Here is a 25,969-nt window from a genome sequence, read left to right as displayed (position 1 = left end):
ATTTTTACCTTAAAAGTTGATTTTAGCTGACTTCGGTTAATATTTTTGATAAACGGGCCCGGATCCGTGCTTTGACGGTCCTGGTAGGTCCATATCGAATTATGAGACCTGAGCGTATGCCCAGAATCGAATTTGGAGATCTCTAGCTTGAGTTATAAATTTTTGATGAAAATTAAAAGTTTGAAAATTATTTTTTTAAAGAATTGATTGATATTTGACATTGTTAGTATCGGGTCCGTATTTTGGTTTCGGATCCCGGTACAATTTCATTATGATATTTAAGACTTGTCTGTGAAATTTGGTGAGAAACGGAGTTGATTTGACATGATTCATACGTCCAGTTGAGAAATTAGAAGTTTTAAAGTGTTCTTGAGAATTTTATTTGAATTGGTGCTAAATTTAGAGTTATAAGTGTTATTTTTGCCGATTTAATCGCGCGAGCAAGTTCGTATGATGTTTTTAGACTTGTGTGCATGTTTGGTTTGGAGCCCCGAGGGCTCGGGTGAGTCTCGGATAGGCCACAGGATGTTTTGAACTTAGAAACTTTTTCTGGTATAGCTGAACTTATTGCAGGCCTCTGATCTCGCAATTGCGAGATCAGGCATCGCAAATGCGAACATAACAGGGTCTGCAATTGCGAGGCTTTTATCACAATTGCGATAGAACCCTGGGCCAGTAGTTCTCGCATTTGCGAGGTTACCTTTGCAATTGCGAAGGCAGTCTGGGAAGGGCAAGTTCGTAAATGTGAACATCTAGTCGCATTTGCGAGGTTCAGTGGTCGCAAATGCGACACTTTCCTCGCATTTACGAAGGCAGCGGGATTGTGAAGGGCATCGCAATTGCGATTGTTCTTTCGCATTTGCGAAGCTCAGGTCACAATTACGACACCTACAGCTGAGTAAAAGGGGCTTAGACGAGATTTTTCATTCATTCTTTATATTTTCAAAACCCTAAACCTTAAGAGGCGATTTTCCAACGACCAAATTTTCCCCAAATCATAGGTAAGTGATTTCTAATTCTTTTCTTTCAATCTTTTACATCTTATAACAAGATTTCAACCTAGAATCTAGAATTTTTATGGTCAAATTAGGATTTTTGGGTAGAACTTAGGAATTTCGAAATTTGAGGATTTAGACCCCAATTTGAGGTCGGATTCCAAAACTAATTACATATTCGGGTTCGGGAGTGAATGGGTAAAAAGATTTTGGTTTGAACCTCGGGTTTTGACCAAGCGGGCCCGGGGTCTTTTTTTGACTTTTTGGAAGAGAAATTGGAAAATTTAATTTATGCAATATAATTGATTCCTTTAACAATATTTGATATTATTGAGTCATTTTTGAATAGATACGAGTGGTTTGGAGGTGAAAAATTGTGATTGAGAATTAAGTGGCCTTCGGAGCGAGGTAAGTGTTGTGTCTAACCCTGACTTGAATGGGACACCTTTCCGTGTCAATCCGGTCAATGGGCTTGCTATAGATGAAAGCCCTTCCACGAAGCGACGATAATAACCTGCTAAACCCAGGAAACTCCGGATTTCTGTAACTGAAGTAGGTCTAGGCCAATTCTGAACAACCTCAATCTTCTTAGGATCCACCTTTATGCCTTCTGCTGATACAACATGCCCCAAAAAGGCAACTGAGTCTAACCAAAACTCACATTTTGAAAACTTGGCATATAACTGATTATTCTTCAAGGTGTGAAGCACACTTCGAAGATGCTGCTCATGTTCCTCTCGACTCTTGGAGTAAATCAAGATATCATCAATGAATACAACCACAAAAGAATCCAAATAAGGCTTGAACACCCGATTCATCAAATCCATAAATGCTGCTGGAGCATTTGTCAACCCAAATGACATCACTAGGAACTCGCAATTCCCATACCGAGTCTGAAAAGCTGTCTTAGGGACATCAGATGCCCTAATCTTCAACTGATGGTAACCAGATCTCAAATCAATCTTCGAAAATACCTTGTCACCCTGAAGCTGATCAAATAAGTCATCAATTCTTGGCAGCGGATATTTGTTTTTGATAGTGGCCTTGTTCAATTGTCGATAGTCTATACACATCCGCATCGAGCCATCTTTCTTCTTTACAAATAATACTGGTGCACCCCAGGGCAAGACACTGGATCTAATGAATCCCTGATCAAGCAAGTCTTGTAACTGCTCTTTCAATTCTTTCAACTCTAGCGGGGCCATACGGTATGGTGGAATAGAAATGGGCTAGGTGCCCGGAGCCAAATCAATACAGAAGTCAATATCTCTATCGGGTGGCATCCCCGGCAGATCTGCAGGAAATACTTCTGAAAATTCATGAACAACTGGTACTGAGTCCATAGAAGGGACATCCACACTGGGATCGCGAATATAAGCCAGATAGGCTAGACACCCTTTCTCTACCATATGTCGAGCTTTCATATAAGAAATAACCCTGCTGGCAGAATGGCCAGGAGTTCCTTTCCACTCTAACCGAGGTAACCCCGACATAGCTAGGGTCACTGTCTTGGCATGATAGTCCAATATAGCATGGTAAGGAGACAGCCAATCCATACCCAAGATGACCTCAAAATCTACCATATTAAGAAGTAGAAGATCCACACTAGTCTCAAGATTACCAATAGTAATCACACATGAACGATAGACATGATCTACTACAACTGAGTCTCCCACCGGTGTAGATACACACACAGAAGCACTCAGAGAATCACAAGGCACAACCAAATATGAAGCAAAATAGGAGGACACATAGGAATAAGTAGATCCTGGATCAAATAGAACTGAAGCATCTCTATGGCAAACTGGAATAATACCTGTGATGACAACATCAGATGACTCGGCCTTAGGCTTAGCTGGAAAAGCATAAAATCGGGGCTGGGCCCCACCACTCTGAACTGCATCTCTGGGACGGCCTCTAATTGGCTGGCCTCCACCTCTAGCGGTCTGACCTCCACCTCTAATGGTCTGACCTCCACCTCTAGCTACCTGACCCCTACCTCTAGCTAGCTGAGAAGGCGGTGAAGAAACCGGTGCCGGTATGATGGCACGAGAATCTTGCCGAGATCTGTTACTCGCCAATACTATAAGAAATTAATCTAATTAATGAAATCAAAGCTAAAGCAAGAAATTAGAAAATAGTCCCAAAAAGTCTCCCCGAGCCCACGTCTCGGAATTGGGTAAAAGTCATAAAATATGAATACCCATTCACTCATGAGTTTACTCATACCAAAAATACTCAAAACTGATACCAAAATCTCGATCAAAATCCCAAAATTCGGCCTAAGAACTCTTCTCAACTTTTCCCCAAATTTTCAACCCTAAATCCGAAATTAAATGGAGAAGACAACTATAGATTAATAGAATACAATCAAAAACGATTTAGGAATCATTATCCCAAAGCTTCCTCTAAAAATCCCTCGAAAAATCGCCAAATCCCGAGCTCTCAAGTCCAAAAATGAAGAATGAAATCAAACCCTCGCACTTAGCCCTTTTTCTGCCAGAGATCTCACTTCTGCGAGCCTTCAACCGCATCTGGGGTAGCGCACCCGCGCTCCAAAATTTCACTTCGATATCAAAAATTTCACTACCGGTCAAAATCTCCAAAACTTTGACTTTCGCCATTTCAAGCCTAAATGAGCTACAGACCTCCAAACCATAATCCAGACACGTACCTAAGTCCAAAATAACCTAACGAAGCTAACAAAACTGACGGAACTCCATTCCAGAGTTGTCTTCACATAATTCCGACTGCGCTCCAAATCTTATGGCTTAAGCTTCCGTTTAGGAATTAAGTGTCCCAAAATACTCCAAAAACTAAAACGAAACCTCCCGGCAAGTCACAATAGCAGAAAATAGATATGGGAGAAGTAGTTAATAGAGGAATGGGACTATAACTCTCGAAACGACCGGCCGGATCGTTACATGTACTCAAAAAGTAATGACAGAATTAGCAAGAATTTAATAGCAGACTGAGAATTTTTAATAATTCTGACACTTCAAGTTCAAATTACAATTGTGAAACAGAAAAGGAAATTGTTAAGCTACAAATCCTTAACCAAACGATTGAGAAGAGAAGGGAAGCAAAGAATGACGAAGGGAGCAGAGAAAGGAGAAGAGAAGAGACGAGAAGGGAGCGAAAAGAGATAGACAGAGAGAGAAGGAGAAGTGAGATCTTTAGCACTGATATACCACTGTTCATCGCTCGCTTGCTTCTATATATCAGTAAGTTCCGACATCGGTGAAATAAGAATTGCAAGTTATTGACCCAGGTGAAAACAAGCCCAACACGTGACCTCCTTTTGATAACTAATTCCCGATCATAACAATCCTTCCCGCTGAAATTGACCTTGTCCTCAAGGTCATTGTTGAACCATGATGACAAAAGTTCCTTGTGATCATAAACTCAAGAGATTTTGTTGAGACTTTTCTCTCATTTAGAGTGCTATGCAGATCATTGTTGAATGGTCTGAAATCGTAGTGAACTACTGGAATCAAGCCATGACAAGGATAATCAATTGCAACAGCCAAATTAATACCAAGCATATATTTCCTTCCAGAATAACTTCTTCTCTCAAGGTCAAGAACAACAGTAACATTGACAAAACCTTGTAAAATATTTGTACCACAACCTTGAATACTGATAGTTCCACTTGTGATGATCAGACATGCTACGTAGCTGGTGCTTGAACTTCCAACAGCTACAATAATTGTTATTGTCAATGGACACAAAGCAGTTTCAGCATTTACAAGTCCTCCCTTGAATTCTTCACCCGCAGGGAACATCTCTTCACAACCTTCGACAATTGCTGGTTGGTTTACAGCTTCAATTTTTTTTATGCAATCCAAGTGTTTTCAAGGAACCAGGTCCAGCCAATGCATCCTTAAATATGCCTTCATTTGAACAATCATTGAGTGGAAAATTCAAGAGTCGGAACTTGAACCCTTCAATGTATTCTACCCTCATTTTTCATGATTTCAAGAGAGTAACTATCATCAGGATATCCGATTCAAGGGCTACAAATTAAAGGAATACCTCCCAATATATCTTCTTATTTGGCCTCGTGCCTTCCCTGTTGTGCCTTTTCTCAAATTCATACATCTGTAACATCAAATATAGAAGTACCATATATTGCTCATAGAACATTAGCCCATTATCCACTGCCCAGGTCCTTAAGATTGCAATCAACAGTAAAATAGAAGTCACTACACCCTTAATTTTTCCCCCTCCGAACAAAAAAATGCTAAGAAACTATCCTGCAATTCACCAAGAATAGATTTTGTATTTTTCCAGTAGACATCAAACAATCCATTAAGCCGCCTCATAGTCCACTGGTTCGCACACTTAGCAATATTAGCAAGCCGTATTTTAGTGTAATTCAAAGAATACAAATATAAAGGAAACGAGGCACAAGCTGCAATTTTGGCTCCATCGAGTAACTCCTTCAATTCATTTAGCCAATCAAACACTATACTTGTATCCCAAATTAGTAACCATGATTGAGATCTAGCACTCAGTGACGAGGGGAAATTAGACTCAATAAACTGCATAAGGCTAATACAAAACACATCAAATGTAGTACCTCCAGGATCAAACATTATAATAGTTTCATCATTATGATCTTCAGACACGTAAGAGGAGTCCGCAAACAAACACGAAATAGGCCCGACATCTAGTTCGGGCAATTCATCAAACATGACTCCAGTGATTATGCACATAAAATTCTTAACACATTGTCCTACCATGTAGCGCTCACACAAGAGAGATTCGAGATCAAGACTAAGAGGAACTTGCTGACTTACCTCAATTTCGGTATATTTGGTTGGCTCTAACTTCCCGACGATTTCAGGTGGAGGTATAAAAATTTTGTTCCTTACCTCAATTTGCTTGAGGCTTAAACATTTTCCAACAGAGGCATCTTCAAGCTTCATGGGTTCCACCATAGGTTCGTTAGACGCATCAATTGATCTTAAGATACAGTCACTTGATGGAACCTCTTGATCAACAGATTCTCCAACTTCTATTTCCTATCTTGCACTTTCTTGATCTTCCTTGAGGACATGATAACCAGTTCCCTTATCTTCCGGACTGATTCCAAGCATCTCCAAGATTTTGTCCAGTTTTTGATTTAATCCATCCAATCCCTTCCCCAATTTATCAAAGTTTGCCCCATTCGAACCCCAGCCAACTGAATTATCTTTGCAAAATCCTCAAATACGGTTTCTTCTGCCATGGCTGCCAACTCCGAAAGGTGCCAAGATTAGGCTCTAATACCAATTGTAAAGTAAAGGCAGAAATAGCAAGAATTTAATAGCAGACTGAGAATTTTTATTAATTCTGACACTTCAAGTTCAAATTACAATTGCGAAACAGAAAAGGAAATTGTTAAGCTACAAATCCTTAACCAAACGATTGAGAAGAGAAGGGAAGAAAAGAATGACAAAGGGAGTAGAGAAAGGAGAAGAGAAGAGACGACAAGTGTCTTTGTTAGGGTCTTTGTTTCGTAGTTGAATTTTCGAAAGAGTTGAAAAGGCAGTTTATGTTGAAAATAAGGGAATTTTGAGTTTGGGATTTGTAGGTTTGGTTTTTGTGTTGAGAAATGGGGTTATAAGTATTCTATGCCTTCAAAGGTATTGAAAAGGCGACATTCATGATTTGAAATTTATGCCAATAACCTCAAATTAATACTAAAATAATAATTGGGATCACAATTAAATAATTATATGTATTTAATGGATTTAGGATTTGGACATAAGTTATTAGATTTAGGTGAACCGTAACTGACCCTCTAGATCCGCCCCTGATCTTGAGGCTAAGAGATATGAAGTTAATTGAAGAATAGGGGAACTTTAGTTAAAATTGCTGAAGGGATGGGAAGTGTGTTAAAATATAAGGGAATCTTTTGAGTTTGGGATTTGTGATTTTGGTTATTATGTAGGGAAATTGGGGTCATAAGTATTCTATTTTGAAAAAATTGAAAAGGGCGGAGAGAAGTGAAGTGAAATGAAAAACAGAGGAGCTTTAGTTGGAGAAAGGGCGAAGGCATTATCAAGTAAGCCTGTTATAAGTGGTCGTTCTCTTGCTACCGGAAGCTTGATAGCGATAATATACAGTTCTACCCCTAATTGGATTGCGCCTTTGAGGTTTTGAAAGGCATGAAAATCTGAGTCTAGGTCCGAAAAAGCTAAGTTGCTCGGACACGGATGCAGGTGTCCAGTACGGGTGCGGATCTATAGGTCGGATCTTTCGAGATGTAAATTCTAAGATTCGGGAATACTTATTCTAGTACTGATACAAGTGCAGGGATCTGGCTAAAAATAATTCAAAAATTTAAAAATTTAAAAATATCTCTAAACTATGATAATTTTGTGGAATAATTACGTATAACTTGTAAAGTGTGAATTTCGTTTTTATTCTCAAGTCATAGATAAGTAAATGATTGATTTCCTAAATAAGGTATACAATTTTTTTCAAATTTTTCCTAGTTTTGGTTCTGATTTCAGGAATCAAATTATATCTCGTCTCGAATTTTTCCGTTCGTCGTGATCAAAGTACCCAAAATTGTTTGACCAGTTCCAGTACGGATCTCATACCCACACCCATATTAGTCGTGTCGACACGGGTGCATCACCTTAACTGCCGTGTCGGAGCAACTTAGCGAAAAAGCTGGATCCTCACCGTTAGTTACAGGCGGTATGTTAGCGTTGGATATCCCCGCCTCTGAAGATTTGTAACTTTGATTGTTATGCTTTTGGTTCTGGCGTGTTGAACTCGAAAGATAAGAGCTTTTGAATTAATTTTTTGTGATTACCGATGAGAATTGCTTTGGAATTATGATTCCCATGGTGTACATCAATTTATGCGTAGCTGGAGTTTTTTTCCCGAGAATGGTAACAATATGTGTAACTGGAGTTAAGTGTCTGCATTTCTATGTTGGCTGACATAATGATGCTGAAACAACTAATTAACAGTTGACTGTCATATACTTATTAGGAAAAAGCCTTAGTTGATTTTATTTATGTTTATGTATGGATGTGTGATCCAATTCTATAAACCTCTTTATATCTAAAATTTGCATATTGGGCAAGATGGAAATGATAAATCCCATTTGACAAGGGAGGAGATCCACCTCTATTGCTAAGTGGGATATAATGAATTCCAGCCATGGTTGAGATTGGAAGTTCTTAGATAAAAAGTGAATTTGACATGTGCTCCTGATAACAGCACACAATTAGTGCTAGTAAAAGGGAAAATACTACCTTATCTTTTTCATCTATACTTTTTTGAGGTTGAGTATTGCCTAATACAAATCTATTAAAGGTTATTGTTTGTTTCTGGAGATACTTTTATGGAAAAGGGTTATCAAGAATTACCTTTTCTTATGGGTGGGGTTTAGTTAGAAATATCTGGTTCTTATTTGTGATTGATTCTGGATTTGGATAGTTAATTAGTTCCATATAGTGTGGATAACCATAGTTAATTTACTGATATTTTGTTCCCGTATATTCACTGGATAGTTGCAGATAAGATACTGATATGTTGCTTATGCTTACTGGAACCGCCACTAGAACCTTCTTTTTGAAGTTTATTGACAAAAGATAATTGTACAGCTCATCGAGTTTAAATCATCTGAATGAGAATTCTCCGAACTATTCTATTTATGCAAATCTTATCAGTTTCACTTGTCCTCTGTGCACGAGTTATTGAAGGTTGGAGCTGTAAAATTGTGTAGCATTGAGTTCTCTGAGTATGGGTCACACTCAGCGCTGTTGGTGATTTTGAAGCTTGCTTCATGGCAATAGGCGTCCATAAGCATAGTAAATGTGGTGTTATTGTTCTGCGTCTCATTATCTAATTGCACATTGTTAAATTTGCATATACTTGATTCTCAGTCACCATAGTCACAGTAGTTTCTTTACTGTGTTGTATACAGTTCTGATGCCCTTCTTTTTGTTTCCTTATTTTATTCTTAGGCTGGTGACACACTGATACAACTGTATCACAATTTCATCACTGATTTTGAGAAAAAGATCAATCTTCTGAAGCTTGCTCATTTTGCAGTAATTGTTTCTCGGCAATACTCAGAGAAAGAAGCTGCAATAGGTTACCTGGAAGGAGTAGTTGAGAAACTTCTAAATACTAAAGAGATGAGCATAGAAGAGCCGATACTGTATATTAAGTTGCAGATAGCCCTATTTAAGCTTGAGCAGGGGGATCAAAAAGAGTGCAACAAGCTTTTAGAACTGGGGAAGATTACACTTGACTGCATGACTGATATTGACCCCTCTGTTTATGCCAGCTTATATTGGGTTTCATCTCAGTATCATAAAGCTCGGCAAGAGTTTGTAGAGTTCTATAAAAATGCTCTCCTGTGTCTTGCATACACTTCAGTGGACTCTCTTTCGGAGTCATTCAAGCTGGTATGTTGCCATTTCATGTTTTGTATTTTATCCAATGAACTATCTAAGAATTTCTTGGCTATATCTAGCTGATCTCTGACCTCTATACATTGGTCTATTGCCCTAGCACTCTTGGTATCACATCCATTTGCACTAAAGTCCAAACATTGAATAAGTCTAAATTGTGTTGTACTGTTGGCATCATGGAGAAGTTGATAAGAGATGTTGCTAGTAAATGCACCGAAGGCCGTGGCCTAGTGGTTAATGAAGTGATTAGAGAACCATGAGGTCTCAGGTTCAGATCTCAGTGGGTAAAACAAAAAACACTATGTGACTTCTCATCTGCCTAAGTCTTTGTGGGCAGAGTTACCCGGTACCTGTGCCGGTAGGAGGGGCAGGTACCCGAGGAATAGTCGATGTGAATACAAGCTGGATCGGACACCACCGTCAAAAAAGAAAATGTTGGTAGTAAATGTCCATGCTATAAAATCTACAGTACTCTTTTAATATCTTTATGCTCCTTGCATTTTATACTACTTGGTATCCAAGAGAATTGAATCTTGGCATAACCTCTACATAAGCTGTTGAGCATCTGGAAAACCATACCAGGCAGCATTTGGTGGGTCATTTCGCAAGAAAGGAATCTTAGATGTTTTGAAGGAAAAGGAGAGAACACAAGCAAGCTGAAGTTCAATGGCTTATCTCTCTTTGCCTTTCAGTGCAACACGCAAAATGTATATGATGTAGATAGTTTCTTAGATTTTCTAAGTTCTCTCTCAGACCAGAGCAGGTAGGAACCGAGTTTTGGGGAGGTGCTGGGGTACGGAAATTCAATTACTTGTAAGGATCCTGATGTAACTACTGCACAATCTATTTGCTTTTGTTTTATGAAATGCGTGCTTATCCAAAAAATGAAGTTGTTGAGCATTTTTTTAAAATTTGTGTGCATTTTGTTGTCTTAAATTATCTAGTATAGCAGATACTAGTTTGAATAGAGCTAAATGGATTCGGGGGATTTATTTAACTGACCCCACCTAGTTTGTACTTGAGGCGTAGTTAATTGAAAAATTGAATGTGTTCATATTGATGTGTGCCACAGAGATTACGTACCCATTGTTGGGCAAAGCTAATGATCCCATACACTGAAATGGATCACATATTTCTTACTATAGGGGAAACACTTCATAGTTTGAGGGAAATTGTTGAAGGTCCTTGTTATGAATTTATGATAAGTAATTGTGATGGATCTTAAGTTTCTAAAATATTGTCAGTCATTCCTTTAGTGCTTTACTTGAATCTTTTCTATAATTTGATTCTAATATCTGCAACACACTTTAATCTGTCACTTGGGCAGTTGCTAAGCATTAAGATGCTGAGAAAGAACATGGAGTGTTGTTTAGGGCTTTTGAGGCCTTTTTTTTTCAAGCATTAAGATGCTGAAAATGCATCTGAAATTGTTGAGTGTCAATATATTTGATTTTCTATTCTACATAATTGTTTCTTCTATCTTTGTTTAGGATTTGGCATTTGATTTGTCTTTGTCAGCACTACTGGGAGACAACGTATACAACTTCAGAGAACTGCTTGCTCCCCCAATTGTAAGTTCTATTTTGTTTTATAGGGATAAATCAAAAAAATTTATTTTTTTGATAAGGTAGGGATAAATCAAAATCTTGTATTGAATCTCACAAAAGCTGGTGTTATACATAGAAGTATTACATAAATTCCATGAAATGCATCCAACTATTTACAATGATTTGGTCTTGATTTTGTTACAGATAAAGAGTTTGATAGGGTCTAAGGTTAAATGGCTATATTGTTGGATTTTGCATCTGATACTGCTGTTGTTTTCTAGAATAATTAGTTGTTTAGTTTTAGGAGGAGTCTGCTAGAAGATTCAGAATTTTAATTATAGTAAGAGTTCAGTAATTTAGTTGTAGGAGGAGTCTACTACTTTATTTATTTGGCTATTTAAAGCTCTATGATTAATAAAATTTTAGAGACAGTTTTTCAATCATATTTTCAACATTCTTGCTGCTTGCATATTTTTGTCTAAAATCCATAACAGTGGTATCAGAGCCTCCATTGATCTTGACGGATCTCTGAATTCGCTGAAAAATAACCAATTTCAACCACTTTTAAACCATATGCATTTTTACCCATACCGATTTTTAACCAAATTTTTAACAATGTTAAGCAACGGTCTCTCTTTGAATACCCCCACAAACCTTCACTGGTGAAAACTATCAAATTTGGTCAGTGAAGATGAAATCTTATCTTGAATCTTATGATCTATGGGAAGTTGTAATGGAAGACAAACTTATACAACCACTTCCTGCAAATCCTACCCTTGCCCAAATCAAAGCTCATTCAGATGAGAAAACGAAAAAATACAAAGCCAAAACTATAATTCAAAATTCAGTTGCAGATTCAATCTTCTCTAAAATCATTGCATGTGAGACAGCTGTTTACCCGAAAAATCGGATAACGTTAAATTTAGATATGGTTCTAAGGGTATGCAAATTCCTTTGACACAAAAATGACAATACAGGTATTTTTGCTATAAAATGGGAATGATGAACAAGAAGACTGAATGAGTTAAAAAAACAAGCACAATGAAATCTCAATGTATCTTCCAAAGAGGTCCTGTCTATTGCAGTCTATCTCCCTTTTTATATTAGAGGGTCACTGCTTTATCTATAACAACATGATAAAATAATACATATAGTGGAGAACCCATGATGGTTTGTCTCTTCCTTGATTCTCGCAAAGATTCTCTCCCTCGGTGCGGTTGTAACGGCTCTTGTCTGCGAGCTTAGCACTGGCTCGAGCTCGTTGTTAGATCGAACCCCCAGTCTTGGTTCGAGCTCGATTCTGCCTTGGGGCATCGATATTCGGGGCCTGTGTCGATCGGTATTGCCCCGTAGTCCGATTCGGACACGGGCTCGATAATGATATCGAGTTTTGCCTTTGATTGGTCTTATAACTCGAAGCTCGACGCCCCTACTTCGAAATTCGTCCGACCTTGTTATGTGGATACCCTTCGATTGAAACGTCATTGTCTCGACCGATCTTTATGACTGAGAATCGATTTTGACCGTACACAACAGCAAAAGAAGCTTGGGAAACACTCAAACAGGAGTATCAAGGAAGTGAACGAGGCAGACAAAATCAGATTTTAAATTTGAAAAGAGATTTTGAATCTCTTAGAATACAAGATGATGAGACCATCGCTAAGCATTCTCACCGAATTTCTTTAATTGTCAATAAAATCAGGTTACTTGGCGAGGATTTCAACGATGACAGGATAGTTGAAAAAATTCTTGTGACAATTCTCGAGAGATTTGAATCTAAAATTTCCTCTCTAGAAGAGTCAAAAGATCTCTCTACCATCTCTGTTGCAGAATTAATAAGTGCTCTTCAAGCACAAGGGCAAAGAAGAGCCTTCAGACAAGACAAAGTTACTGAAGGTATTTTTTATGCGAAACACCAAAAAGAAAAAGTCGATTATCCTCATTGCAAATATTGCAAAAAGAAAACACACTTAGAAAAATTTTGTTGACGGAGACCTGATGCATTATGTGGAAATTACAAACAAAAAGGTCATGTTACAAAAGTGTGCAAGTTCAAAGATGCTCATGCACAAGCACTAATAGCAGAAGAAGGAATTGAGGATGACTTTCTTTAGACTGCAGCAACAGAGTGTTGGATTTTGCATCTGTTACTGCTACTGTTTTCTAGAATAATTAGTTGTTTAGTTTTAGGAAGAGTCTGCTAGAAGATTCAGAATTTTAATTATAGTAAGAGTTTAGTAATTTAGTTGTAGTAGGAGTCTACTACTTTATGTATTTGGCTATTTAAAGTCCTATGATTAATAAAATTTAGAGATAGTTCAACCTTCTTGTTGCTTGCATATTTTTTCTAAAATCCATAACATATATTATATCATTGAAGCATTTAACACTAGTGATTTAGTTCCCTATCAAGAATTGTGCTGCATCCATCAAACTGCTTTAAGTGCTCAACCAGCATTAGTGCAGAATGAGAAAATGCTTCTGGAGAAGATCAACATTCTCTGCTTGATGGAGATCATCTTCAGGTATTATGGTAATTTTGCACAGGGTGATACTTCCATTGTTTATTTCTGTTGTATTTGCATGCAGTCGCCCGGCAGAGGATAGAACTATTCCATTGAGTGCCCTTGCAGAGCGCACTAAGCTTAGCGTGGAAAATGTAGAGTATCTCCTAATGAAGAGCCTCTCTGTAAGTGAATTCTTGTTTGTTTAATTAAGATCTAATCTCTCCTCTGTATGCTAACCAACTTCCATGCACCAAGACATGCATAAGAAACGTAATATTTTCTTTCACATTCTTGGATTTGTGAGGTAAAGGTTATTGGATTGTTCTGGCATGTCCTATAGAAACGTAATATTTTCTTTCACATTCTTTTATAATGTAAGTTAGCTGCGAGAAATCCTTTTGAATGAAGGAATCATAGTAGCTATAATCAGCTTAATAGCTATGCTTATCCAGTCATCGAAGTAGGTTAGCTCCTTTTATACTTGAGAAAGATAACCTCTCAATTTACCTCTTTCGAAATGATCACGTTACTGTCTTAATTCTTAAGCTGTTGCAACAGTCAAATTTTTTGTTGTTCAGTTTATATATCCAAATAGTCATGTGGATGTGATTCTCAGTTATTATATTATGTCGCGACCATAAGCTCAGGGCAGTATGAAGGTTGCAACCGAGTGGTGCTTCTGCATGATGATCACATCAACCATGTTATTTGATGTGTTTGTGTGTGTATTTTGAAGGGCATGGGGGTTATGGCCCTACCACTTATTCAGAGAAAGGAAAGAAGTTTGTAGATGTCTTCTTGTGCATTTTTAGTTCCTTCCTTCTCATTATGTTTCCCTCTATTTTATCTTTGCATAACTGAATTATAATTTTTCTGTTGTCCAGACACTCTTCTGAATGTGGACTTTTCCTGATGTTCTGCAAATTTCCTTTTTTTTTATATTGATTGTTACATGTCGCCCTTGAGGTTTATGAACAACTTTTCTCTGATTTGACTTTTTTTTTTAATTGTAGGTGCATCTGATTGAGGGAATAATGGATCAAGTGGAAGGGACTGTTCATGTATGTAACGACCCCACTAGTCGTTTTGAGCATTTGCACTTCGCTCGGTAGTTTGAGGGTACGAGTATCTCCGCATGATATATTATGACTTGTGTGAATCGTCAGTTTTGGTTTTCAAGTTATTCGGAATCGATTTGGAAGAATGAACTTCAAAATTGAAGCTTTAAGTTGGAAGAGTTGACCAAATTTGATATTTTAGCATTTGACCTAGCATTGGAGTTTCGATGATTCCGTTAGGTCCGGATGGTGATTTTGGACTCGACGTATGCCCGGACTTGTATTTGGATATTTCTAGAAGGATTCGACACTAAGTGACGAAAGTTGAAATTTGAAAGTTTGAAAAGTTCATAAGTTTGACTGGAAGTTGACTTTGAGGATATCGGATTCAGATTGTAGTTCCGGTAATTGGAATAGTTTCGATATGTCATATGGAACTTGCCTGCAAAATTTGATTGGAGTTGATTTGATATGTTTCTAGCACTAGGTTGCGATTCTAGAAGTTCTTGAAGTTTATTATGATCTTCATGTATTTTGGCGTCCGATTCGTACTTTTAAAGGTTATTTTGATGTTTTGATCGCGCGAGCGAGTTCGTGTTGTGTTTTTGGACTAGTGTGGGTGGTTGATTTGGAGCCTCGGGGCTCGGGTGAGTTTCAGATTGGTTTCGGAATAATTTTTTATAATTTTTGAGTGCTCGTACTAGGCTCATCGCATTTGCGATGTTTTTGTCGCAAATGCGACTATCGCAATTGCGAAGTGTCCCTCGCATTTGCAAACTTGGGATGCTGAGGAAGACTTCATGCGACTATCACAATTGCGAAGTGGCCCTCGCACTTGCAAACTTGGGCTGCTGAGGAAGACTTCACATTTGCGAAGATATTACTCGCATTTGCGAGTGTGGGCTGTTTGCTTTTGCGAAGACTTCTACCGCTTTTGCGAAGGTAGCTGTCTTCGCATTTGCGTTATTTTGATCACAAATGCGACTTTAGCAGGACTCCGCCTGATTCGCTTTTGCGATGAGTTGTCCGCTTTTGCGGAGTTCGTATTTGCGAACCCTATGTCGCAAATACGATATCTGCAGCCTGCATATTGATGGGAATTCCGAGATTTAGCTTCATTTTGTTATATTTTGAACCCTAGTTTCGATGAGAGGCAATTTTGTGGAGGGATTGTCATACCAAACCACTGGGTAAGTACCTCTAATCAATTTTCAATTATATTTTATGATTATACATTAGATTTAACATCAAATTCATGAGAATCTAGGGAAAAAATTGGGAATTTTGTCAAAGTTTTGAAAAAAATAAAAATTTGGGATTTGAGAGTCGAACAAGACTCGAATTTGAAAACAAAACACGTATATGAACTTGTGGGGCTATGGGTAGTCAAGACCTACCCTTGGACCCGGGTTTTGACCGGGCGAACTCGGGGGTTGACTTTTGTTGACTTTTTAGAAATTGTATAAAGATCACAACTTTATTAATTAAAATTGTTCTCTCTTGCATTGTGTGATGTATTTAAGTCGTCTTTGGCTAGATTGAGCTGAGCGGGGGTGAATTTGTAAAGGAAAATTCTAAATTGAGTATTGAGTTAGCCGAATTGAGGTAAGTGTCTTGCCTAACTTTGTTGAGAAAATTTTTCCTACTATTTGATATTATTTGCTACATGCGAGGGTGATACATATATATGAAGTGACGAGCATATATGCATGTGCCAGGGTTAATCATGCTCGGGGGTAGATTATGCTATGAATTGTGCCTTGTAGAATTACGTGACCTTCTTGCTTCATGTCATACTTGACTCATAGATACTAAGAATATAGAATTAAATGTTAAAAACCAAAGATTTAGTTTATTATAACTTAATCAAAATTTGACGGAATTCTGAGAAAATACGGATGTGTCTAATTCGGTCATCATTAATACATTCATACGGTCGATATTCTTGAGATATTAGATTATATACTCGTGTTGTAGACCATTCTTGAGATTTGTTGAAATACTTGAATAATAAGGTTCTTGAGGGTTTATTGAACTATTGTTGGCTTGAAAGTTGTGAATGGGGTTCATTTGGAATATTCATTTAAACATTCTCCTTGACGTTATTTATGCTTCCTACCTTGTTTGACATTGATATACATATTATTGGTAAGGAATAGTGTAAAGCACGAAGAGTGTTGTCGTGTCATTATATATATGTTATTATGTGAGGTAGAGTGTAAAGCATGAAGGGTGATGCTGTGCCATATCATTTGAGAGTAAAAGCACGAAGGGTGATGTTGTACCATGTTATGAGAATGTAAAGCACGAAGGGTGATGCCGTACCATGTTATGTGAGTGTAAAGCACGAAGGGTGATGCCGTGCCATTTTATTTGAGAGTAAAACCACGAAGGGTGATGTTGTGCCATTTTATTTATATTATCATGCTTTTATATTATCACGAGTACATGGCACGATGGGTGTTTCCGTGCAGGCGAGGACGAGGGACATGCATTATGTCGTGATATCTTTTCCTCGTGTATACGTTCATGCCTTTACATTGAGCTATTATTATCTTACTTATGGTTCTTATGTGACTTGTAGTTATTGACTTGTCCTTGTCCCCTATCTCAATTGTTATTGCGCTGCCCATGTCTTCTACTTGCTTGACTTGCAAATATCATGCCTACTTCCCGATGTTATAATTACATCCATGTCGTATCTATTTTATTGCACCTTAGTACAAGTCTTCTACCATTTTAGTTATTCCTGCCTCTACTTGTTAACTCATAAGGATCATATGTTCCCTTCTTATTTGTTATATCTATATCTAGGTTTTCACCATGCTAGTTAGTTGAAGTTTATATTCCTTTTTTCCAATTGTTGTCATTACTCTTATGCCTTCCGCCTAGTCTATTACTGTTGCCCATATGTATGTCCTTATTCATTGTTGCAACTTGCGTATTTCCTACTTTGGCATTATTGTTATCGGCATTTCTGCCACCCGGTTGGTATTGTTATACGCATAATTGGTGAGAATGAGATAAATGCAAGAAGGGTGTTGCCGTGTAATTGACTTGATATCTGAGTACATTCCTCACGTTATGAAAGTTATGGAGTGACTATCATGGTTTATTGGTTTTCGCACTAAGGAAAAGATTGGTCGAGTTATTGGAAAGTGTTAAATTATGATCTCTTCTAGTATTCAGTTATTGCTTTGCATATTCATTACGTGTACTCTCTTCTGTTATATCGTAGTATAGTTTTATTGCTAGTTTTCTGTACAAGTTTTATCACTGAGTATCTTTTAACTAAAAAGCATCGTCACTGTGATGAACCAAAATATCATCTTTAAATTTAATAATTAATTATGTGATCTAAGCACTATTTACCATTACTTGACTTGCGTGTGCAGTCCGTATAAATTTTCCGGAAAGTTTTCAAGTGAAGAATGGATTAAAATGTGAATTAGATGTTTAAAACTCAACTGAGTTGACTTTCGTCAATATTTTGAGCAAACGGACTCGGATAAATGTTTTGACAGTTCTGGTAGGTCCATATCGTGAATTGGGACTTGGGCGTATACCCGAAATTAAATTACGAGGTCCCTAGCACGAGATATGGAATTTTGATGAAATTTTTTAAAGTTTAAGTTCAAATAGTGACCGGAAGTCAAATTTCGTGCAAACGACTCCGGAATAGAATTTTAATGATTCCAACAGCTCCGTATGTTGATTTTGGACTTAGGAGTGTGATCAGAATTTTATTTGGAAGTTCGTAGTAGAATTAGGCTTGAAATGCCAAAAGTTAAATTTTTGGGAAGTTTGACCGGGGGGTTGACTTTTTGATATCAGGGTCGGAATCCAGTTTTGAAAATTTTCACAACTCCGTTATGTCATTTATGACTTGGGTGCAAAATTTGAGGTCAATCTGACTTGATTTGATAGGTTCTAGTGTTGTTTGTGGAAATTAGAAATTTCAAAGTTCATTAGGCTTGAATTGGGGTGTAATTCATGGTTTTAGCGTTGTTTGAGATGATTTGAGGATTCGACTAAGTTCGTATGATATTTTAGGACTTGTTGGTATATTTGGTTGAGGTCCCGAGGGCCTCAGGTGAGTTTCGGATGGTTAACGGATCAAAAATTGAACCAGGACAGCTGCTGCAATTTCCTTCTGTTGGAAATTTGCTTCTGCCCAGAAATCGAGCCCAGATGTGAGCCCAGATCGAGCTCAGGGTCGAGGGCCACGATCGAAACCCAGATCGAGCTCAGGGTCGAGGGCCACGATCGAAGCCATGATCGAGCCCAAGGTCGAGGGCCACGATCGAAGCCCCGGTCGAAGTCATAATTGAGGGCCAGGATCGAGAACCAGGATCGATGGCCAGGACCGAGGACCGGGATCGAGGATCTCGATTGAAGGCCAAGATCGAGGCAGAACCGAAGATGTCTGGGCAGAATTATAAAAACAGGGGCTTCGTCCCATTCGCCATTTTTAACAACTTGGAGCTTGAGCGGATGCGATTTTTGATATATCTTCAAGGAAAAACATTGGGGTAAGTGTTCTTAACTCAATTTTGGTTAGATTACTCGAATCCATCACTGTTTTTAACATTTAATTGGTGATTTAAGTTGGAAAAATTTGAAAACCCTCTTGGATAGATTTGTGGATTTGGGGGTCGAATCGTTATTGGAATTTAGTCATTTTGGTATGGTTAGACTCGTGGTTGAATGCGCGTTCATATTTCATAACTTTAGCCGGATTCCGAGATGTGGGCCCTACAGGCAAATTTTTAGTTAATTTTGGATTTTATTGAAAAAGATGTAATATTTTCTTATGAAATTGATTTCTATAATTTTTCTTGACTGTATCGAATTAATTATGTCTAGATACGAGTCGATCGGAGTCGGAAAATCGAGGAAAAGGCATAATACTAAGTCGAGGTAAGTGACTTGTCTAATCTTGTGTGGAAAATATTTTCCCTAGGATTGATATTAATGTGATTTTTGAATTGTGTTGAAAGTCGTGTACACGAGGTGACGAGTGTGTACACGGGCTAAATTTGAAGAATTATATTTTTAAATTGTGTAAATCATTGTTGTGCATTTATTAAAATATTCTATGTTGTTATATTCTTCATCATTGATAAAATGTTTATATTTTAAATTTGTTTGATCTTCTCGTGCTAATTGTTTTATCTGTTTAGTTGGAACTTGGTTTCTTTTATTCTGTGCATTATTTGATGGTTGATTTTCTCTAAATTAAACATTATTAATTTGAAGTATTCGGCATTTTTAAACTTGATATTGAAGCAACGTGTTAAAGATTTTAAAATATTATTTTCCTGAATTATTTACTCCTGAATATTTTTGTAAGATTTCCGTACTGATTGTGATGGAGCAGTGAGCTCTTTATTGTGGAAAAAGTTTGTTGTTGAATTATTTTGGCAAGTTAAATTATTTGAGCACTTGAGGTGCAAATTGTGATATATTGTGATATTGATACGCATGCGGTGGTATAAGGTCTGGGTGTTGAAACGCATGCGGTGAGATAAGGGTGGCTTGATATGCGTGGCTAGTAGGGGTAACTACTAGAAGTCATGCGGTGTAATAAGGGTGGCTAAAACGCGGGATGCTATTTCGATTTTTTTTTCTTTAAATAAATTGTGAAGGCTCCCGCGGTGGTATAAGGGAATGAGATATTGTAAATTTGTTTATGATTTGGGACTACGAGGCGGTACCTCGGGAGTGCCCTTGTTGATATTGATTTATAGCCATAGTTGCTTTCGATTAATTGTTGTGATTTTCATAAAGTTGAAGAAAATTCTGTTTTGATTCCACGAGATATTATTTGCAATTATTTGGTGTCATTAAATGTGACATACTATTTGATTCACTTCCAATGTCATTTTATTTTACTACATTGATAAACATTTTACCATGCCATTATTATATTCCAGTAGGGCCTCACCTGAACTTGTCACTACTCTACCGAGGTTAGGCTTGGCACTTACTGGGTACCGCTGTGGCGTACTCATACTACGCTTCTGCACATCTTTTTGTACAGATCCAGGTATATTTTACCAGCCTAGACGTCAGTGAGTTACCTGCGCACAGAGACTTCGAGGTATATCTGCCAGCGTCCGCAGACTCCAGAGTCTTCTTCTATCATTTTATGTTGCTTACTTATATTTTATTTAGACCTTGACTTATAGAGACATTGAGAATAAATTCTTAGAAGCTTGTGACTTATTTCTACCGGGTTTTGAGAGTTGTAATCATTTGAATTGTAGATTATTTATTTTCAGATATTTATTATTATTCCGCATTGATAGGCGTACCTAGTCTTAGAGACTAGGTTCCATCACGACACCCTACGGAGGAAAAATTTGGGGTCGTGACAAGTTGGTATCAGAGAACTAGGTTCATAGGTGTTATGAGTCACAAGCAGGTTTAGTAGAGTCTTGCGGATCGGTACGGAGATGTTTGTACTTATCTTCGAGAGGCTATGGAACCGTTAGAAAATATTCACTTCTTTGATTCCTTATCGTGCGTATTTGTTGACTTCAAAATTTTAAACAATTGTCTTTCTATTTTTCTTCCAGATGGTGAGGACACGCACAACTAGATATGATGATCAGACACACGCGCCCCCTGTTGGAGCCGCAAGAGGCCGGGGTTGGGGCAGAGGCCGAGCCAGAGGCCGAGGAAGACCACGTGGTGCAGCCAGAGAACCTGCACGAACTGCTACCCCAGAGCCACCAGTAGCTCCAGTTGGAGAGAAGGCACCTGAGACGCCTGTTACTACTCCTGCACTTGAGGAGACTCTTGCCCAGGTTTTGAACATGTTTGGCACTTTAGCTCAGGCAGGATTAATTCCACTTGCTCCTGCCACATCTCAGGCTGGGGGAAGAGCGCAGACTCCCGCCGCCCGTACTCCAGAGCCACGTGCCCAAGTTGACCATGCCCCAGAGGTTATACCAGTACAACCAGTTGTACCAGTTCAGCATGATATTAGGACAGCAGTTTCAGAGGGGGAGCAGCTCAGGCTCGAGAGGTATAAGAAGTACCACCTTCCCACTTTCAGCAGTCTAACTTCAGAGGATGCTCAGGGTTTTCTGAAGGAATGTCACCGTATCCTTCGTACTATGGGTATTGTGGATTCCAGTGGGGTTTCTTTCACTGCATTCCAGTTTAGAGGAGCAGCCTACCAGTGGTGGCGGGCATATGAGTTGGATAGTCCTGCTGAGGCATCTTCACTCACTTGGACTCAATTTTCGGATATGTTTTTAAGGGAGTATGTTCCTCAGAGTCTTAGGGATGCATGGCGCACAGAGTTTGAGCAGTTGCGCCAGGGTTCTATGACTGTGTCAGAGTATGCGGTCCGATTCAGTGATTGGGCTAGGCATGCACCAACCTTAGTTGCTACTGTTCGAGAACGAGTTCACAGATTTATTGAGGGTCTTCACCCTAGTATCAGATACAGTATGGCCCGAGAGCTAGAGATGGACATCACATACCAACAGGTGGTGTCAATTGCTAGAATATTGGAAGGTATGCGGACTCGAGAAAGGGAAGAGAGGGAAGCTAAGAGACCCCGAGGTTCTGGAACCTATAATAATTCTCGTTCCCCAGTCGCAGCCCGTCATGGTAGAGATTATGTGAGTCATCCTATTCATTCAGCACTTCCAGCTTCCAGTGGTATTCCGACTACTCCCAGACCTCAAGTTCCATATTATGCACCACCAGTGTCTTCTGTACCTCCTGTACGGGGTGCTTTCAGCGGACAGTCTAGTCGATCAGGCCCGAGCCAGTCCCAACAGCCACATCCTCCGAGGGCTTGTTTTGAATGTGGTGAATCGTCATATTATGAGAGATTGCCCCATATTTAGGAGGGGTGCACCTCCACAAATTTCTCAGGCCCCACCTATTCCTCAGGGTCCTCAGGCTTCTCAGGCCATGATTACTGCACCAGTTGCCACTCCACCTGCACAGCCAGCTAGAGGTGGAGGTCGGACAGGTAGAGGTCTCCCTAGAGGGGGAGGCCAGGCCAGATATTATGCCTTTCCTGCTAGGACAAATGCCGTTGCATCCGATTCTGTTATCACAGGTATTATTCCGGTCTGTCATAGAGATGCATCAGTTTTATTTGATCCAGGCTCCACTTATTCTTATGTGTCACCTTATTTTGCCCCGTATTTGGGCGTATCACGTGATTACTTGAGTTCTTTTGTTTATGTATCTACACCCGTGAGTAAATCCATTATTGTGGACCTTGTGTATCGGTTTTGTTTAATTGTTATCAGTGGTTTTGAGACCAGAGCTGATTTATTATTGCTCAGTATGGTGGATTTCAATATTATTTTAGGCATGGACTGGTTGTTTCCCTATCACGCTATTCTTGATTGTTACGCCAAGACGGTGACATTGGCTATGCTGGGTCTACGGCAGCTAGAGTGGAGAGGTACCTCGGATCATGTTCCTAGCAGGGTTGTTTCATTTCTTAAAGCTCAACGAATGGTTGAGAAGGGTTGTGTTACGTATCTGGCCTATGTGAGAGATGTTAGTATTGATACTCCTAATGTAGAGTCAGTTCTTGTAGTAAGGGATTTTCCTGATGTATTTCCAGCAGATCTTCTGGGTATGCCACCCGATAGGGATATTGATTTTGGTATTGATTTATTACCGGGTACTCAGCCCATTTCTATTCCACCATACCATATGGCCCCAGCAGAGTTAAAAGAATTAAAAGAACGGTTACAGGAATTTCTTGATAAGGGTTTCATTCGGCCTAGTGTATTGTCGTGGGGTGCTCCTGTCTTATTTGTAAAGATGAAGGATAGTTCTATGCGGATGTGTATTGATTATCGCGAGTTGAACAAGGTTACAGTGAAGAACATGTATCCATTGCCACGTATTGATGACTTATTTGATCAGCTTCAGGGTGCCAGGGTATTCTCTAAAATTGACTTGCGTTCAGGCTATCATCAGTTGAAGATTCGGGAGCCAGATATTCCGAAGACTGCTTTCAGGACTCGGTACGGTCATTACGAGTTCCTTGTGATGTCTTTTGGGCTGACCAATGCCCCAGCAGCATTTATGCACTTAATGAATATTGTATTTCAACCATATCTTGATTCCTTCGTCATTGTGTTTATTGACGACATTCTGGTGTATTCCCAGAGTCGGAAAGATCATGAACGACACCTGAGGACTGTGCTTCAGATTTTGAGAGAAAGGAAGTTATATGCAAAATTTTCAAAGTGTGAATTCTGGCTTGATTCAGTGGGATTTTTGGGTCATATAGTTTTGTGTGAGGGGATCAAGGTAGATCCAAAGAAGATTGAAGCAGTGTAGAGTTTGTCCAGACCGTCCTCAGTTACGAAAATACGGAGTTTCCTTGGTTTGGCTGGGTATTATCGCCGATTTGTAAAGGGTTTCTCTTATATTGTTGCATCTATGACCAAATTGACCCAGAAGGGTGCTCCGTTCAGGTGGACCGAGGAATGTGAGGAGAGCTTCCAAAAGCTCAAGACAGCTTTGACTACAGCCCTAGTATTGGTATTTATTAGAGGTAGAGGATCTTATACTGTGTATTGTGACGCGTCGCGTATTGGTCTCGGCGCAGTGTTGATGCAAGACGGTAGGGTGATTGCCTACGCGTCCAGATAGTTAAAGGTGCATGAGAAGAATTATCCTGTACATGACCTGGAGTTAGCAGCTATTGTTCATGCCTTAAAATTTTGGTGGCATTATTTGTACGGTGTCCATTGTGAAATATACACCAATCACCTGAGTCTACAATATCTGTTTAAACAGAAGGATCTTAATTTGTGGCAGCGGAGATGGTTGGAGTTGCTTAAGCATTATGATATCACCATTCTCTATCATCCGGGAAAGGCCAATGTGGTGGCCGATGCCTTGAGTCGTAAGGCAGAGAGTTTGGGCAGCTTAGCATATTTACCGGTAGCAGAGAAGCCTTTAGCCACGGATGTTCAGGCCTTGGCCAACCAGTTTGTTAAATTGGATGTTTCCGAGCCGAGTCGGATTTTGGCTTGCATGGTTTCTCAGTCTTCACTTTATGGTCGTATCAGGGAACGTCAGTATGATGACCCCCATCTGCTTGTCCTTAAGAATACAGTTCAACACGGTGATGCCAAGGAAGTCACTATTGGAGATGACGATGTATTACGGATGCGGGGCAGGTTCTGTGTGCCTAATGTGGATGGCTTGCATGAGTTGATTCTCCAGAAGGCTCACAGTTCGCGGTACTCCATTCATCCGGGTGCTGCTAAGATGTATTAGGACTTGAGACAGCACTATTGGTGGAGGCAGATGAAGAAAGATATAGTGGGGTATGTATCTCGGTGTCTAAATTGTCAACAGGTGAAATATGAGCATCAGCGACCGGGTGGATTACTTCAGAAGTTAGAGATTCCAGAATGGAAATGGGAGCGGATCACTATGGATTTCGTTGTTGGGATCCCACGGACTCAGCGAAAGTTTGATGCAGTTTGGGTGATTGTGGATAGGCTGACCAAATCAGCTCATTTCATTCCTGTGATTACTACTTACTCTTCAGAGCAGCTGGCTCAGGTATATATTCGCGAAATTGTCAGACTTCACGGTGTACCAGTATCTATCATCTCTGACCGGGGTATACAGTTTACCTCACGGTTTTGGAGGGTAGTACAACGTGAGTTGGGTACTCGGGTAGAGTTGAGTACAACATTTCACCCTCAGACGGATGGGCAGTCCGAATGCACTATTCAGATACTGGAGGATATGCTTCGTGCGTGTGTGATAGATTTTGGGGGTGCTTGGGATCAATTCTTACCACTTGCGGAGTTTGCTTACAACAACAGTTACCAGTCAAGCATTCAGATGGCTCCAGTGGGTTGGTTCGAACCAGGCGAGGCTAGACTTTTGGGTATAGACTTGGTTCAGGATGCCTTGGAAAAGGTTAAGTTGATTCAGAATCGACTTCGTACAGCCCAATCTAGACAGAAGAGTTATGCGGATCGGAAGGTTTGTGATGTTGCATTCATGGTTGGTGAGCGGGTATTGCTTCGGGTTTCGCCTATGAAGGGTGTGATGAGGTTCGGGAAGAAGGGCAAGTTGAGCCCTAGGTATATTAGGCCTTTTGAGATTCCTGAGAGAGTTGGAGAGGTGGCTTACAGACTTGCACTACCACCTAGTCTTTCTGCGGTTCATCCGGCATTCCATGTTTCTATGCTTCGAAAATATCATGGCGATCCGTCTCATGTGTTAGACTTCAGCTCGGTTCAGCTGGACAGGGATCTATTTTATGTTGAGGAACCAGTGGCTATTTTAGATAGGCGAGTTCGAAAGCTGAGGTCAAAGAAGATTGCTTCCGTGAAGGTTCAATAGAGGGGTCATCCGGTCGAGGAGGCGACTTGGGAGTCCGAGCATGATATATGCAGCTGTTATCCACACTTA

General features: G+C 39.4%; 1 protein-coding gene across 1 annotated transcript; it reads left to right on the top strand.

Moving 5' to 3' along the window:
• Positions 1-6,431: 6,431 nt before the first annotated feature.
• Positions 6,432-15,096, top strand: LOC107817768 (26S proteasome non-ATPase regulatory subunit 13 homolog B-like). Its single transcript, XM_075230009.1, has 9 exons — positions 6,432-6,487; positions 6,574-6,625; positions 8,672-8,767; positions 8,969-9,415; positions 10,912-10,992; positions 11,173-11,206; positions 13,331-13,493; positions 13,558-13,657; positions 14,489-15,096. Exons 1-9 carry the CDS (start codon positions 6,432-6,434, stop codon positions 14,585-14,587), a joined length of 1,128 nt encoding a protein of 375 aa, XP_075086110.1. The 3' UTR covers positions 14,588-15,096.
• Positions 15,097-25,969: the final 10,873 nt, after the last annotated feature.

The sequence above is a fragment of the Nicotiana tabacum genome, chromosome 14 (assembly GCF_000715075.1).
Source record: "Nicotiana tabacum cultivar K326 chromosome 14, ASM71507v2, whole genome shotgun sequence".
Taxonomy (NCBI): Eukaryota; Viridiplantae; Streptophyta; class Magnoliopsida; order Solanales; family Solanaceae; genus Nicotiana; species Nicotiana tabacum.
Note: the sequence above shows the minus strand (reverse complement) of the source record. Positions and strands in the feature narration are given on the sequence as shown.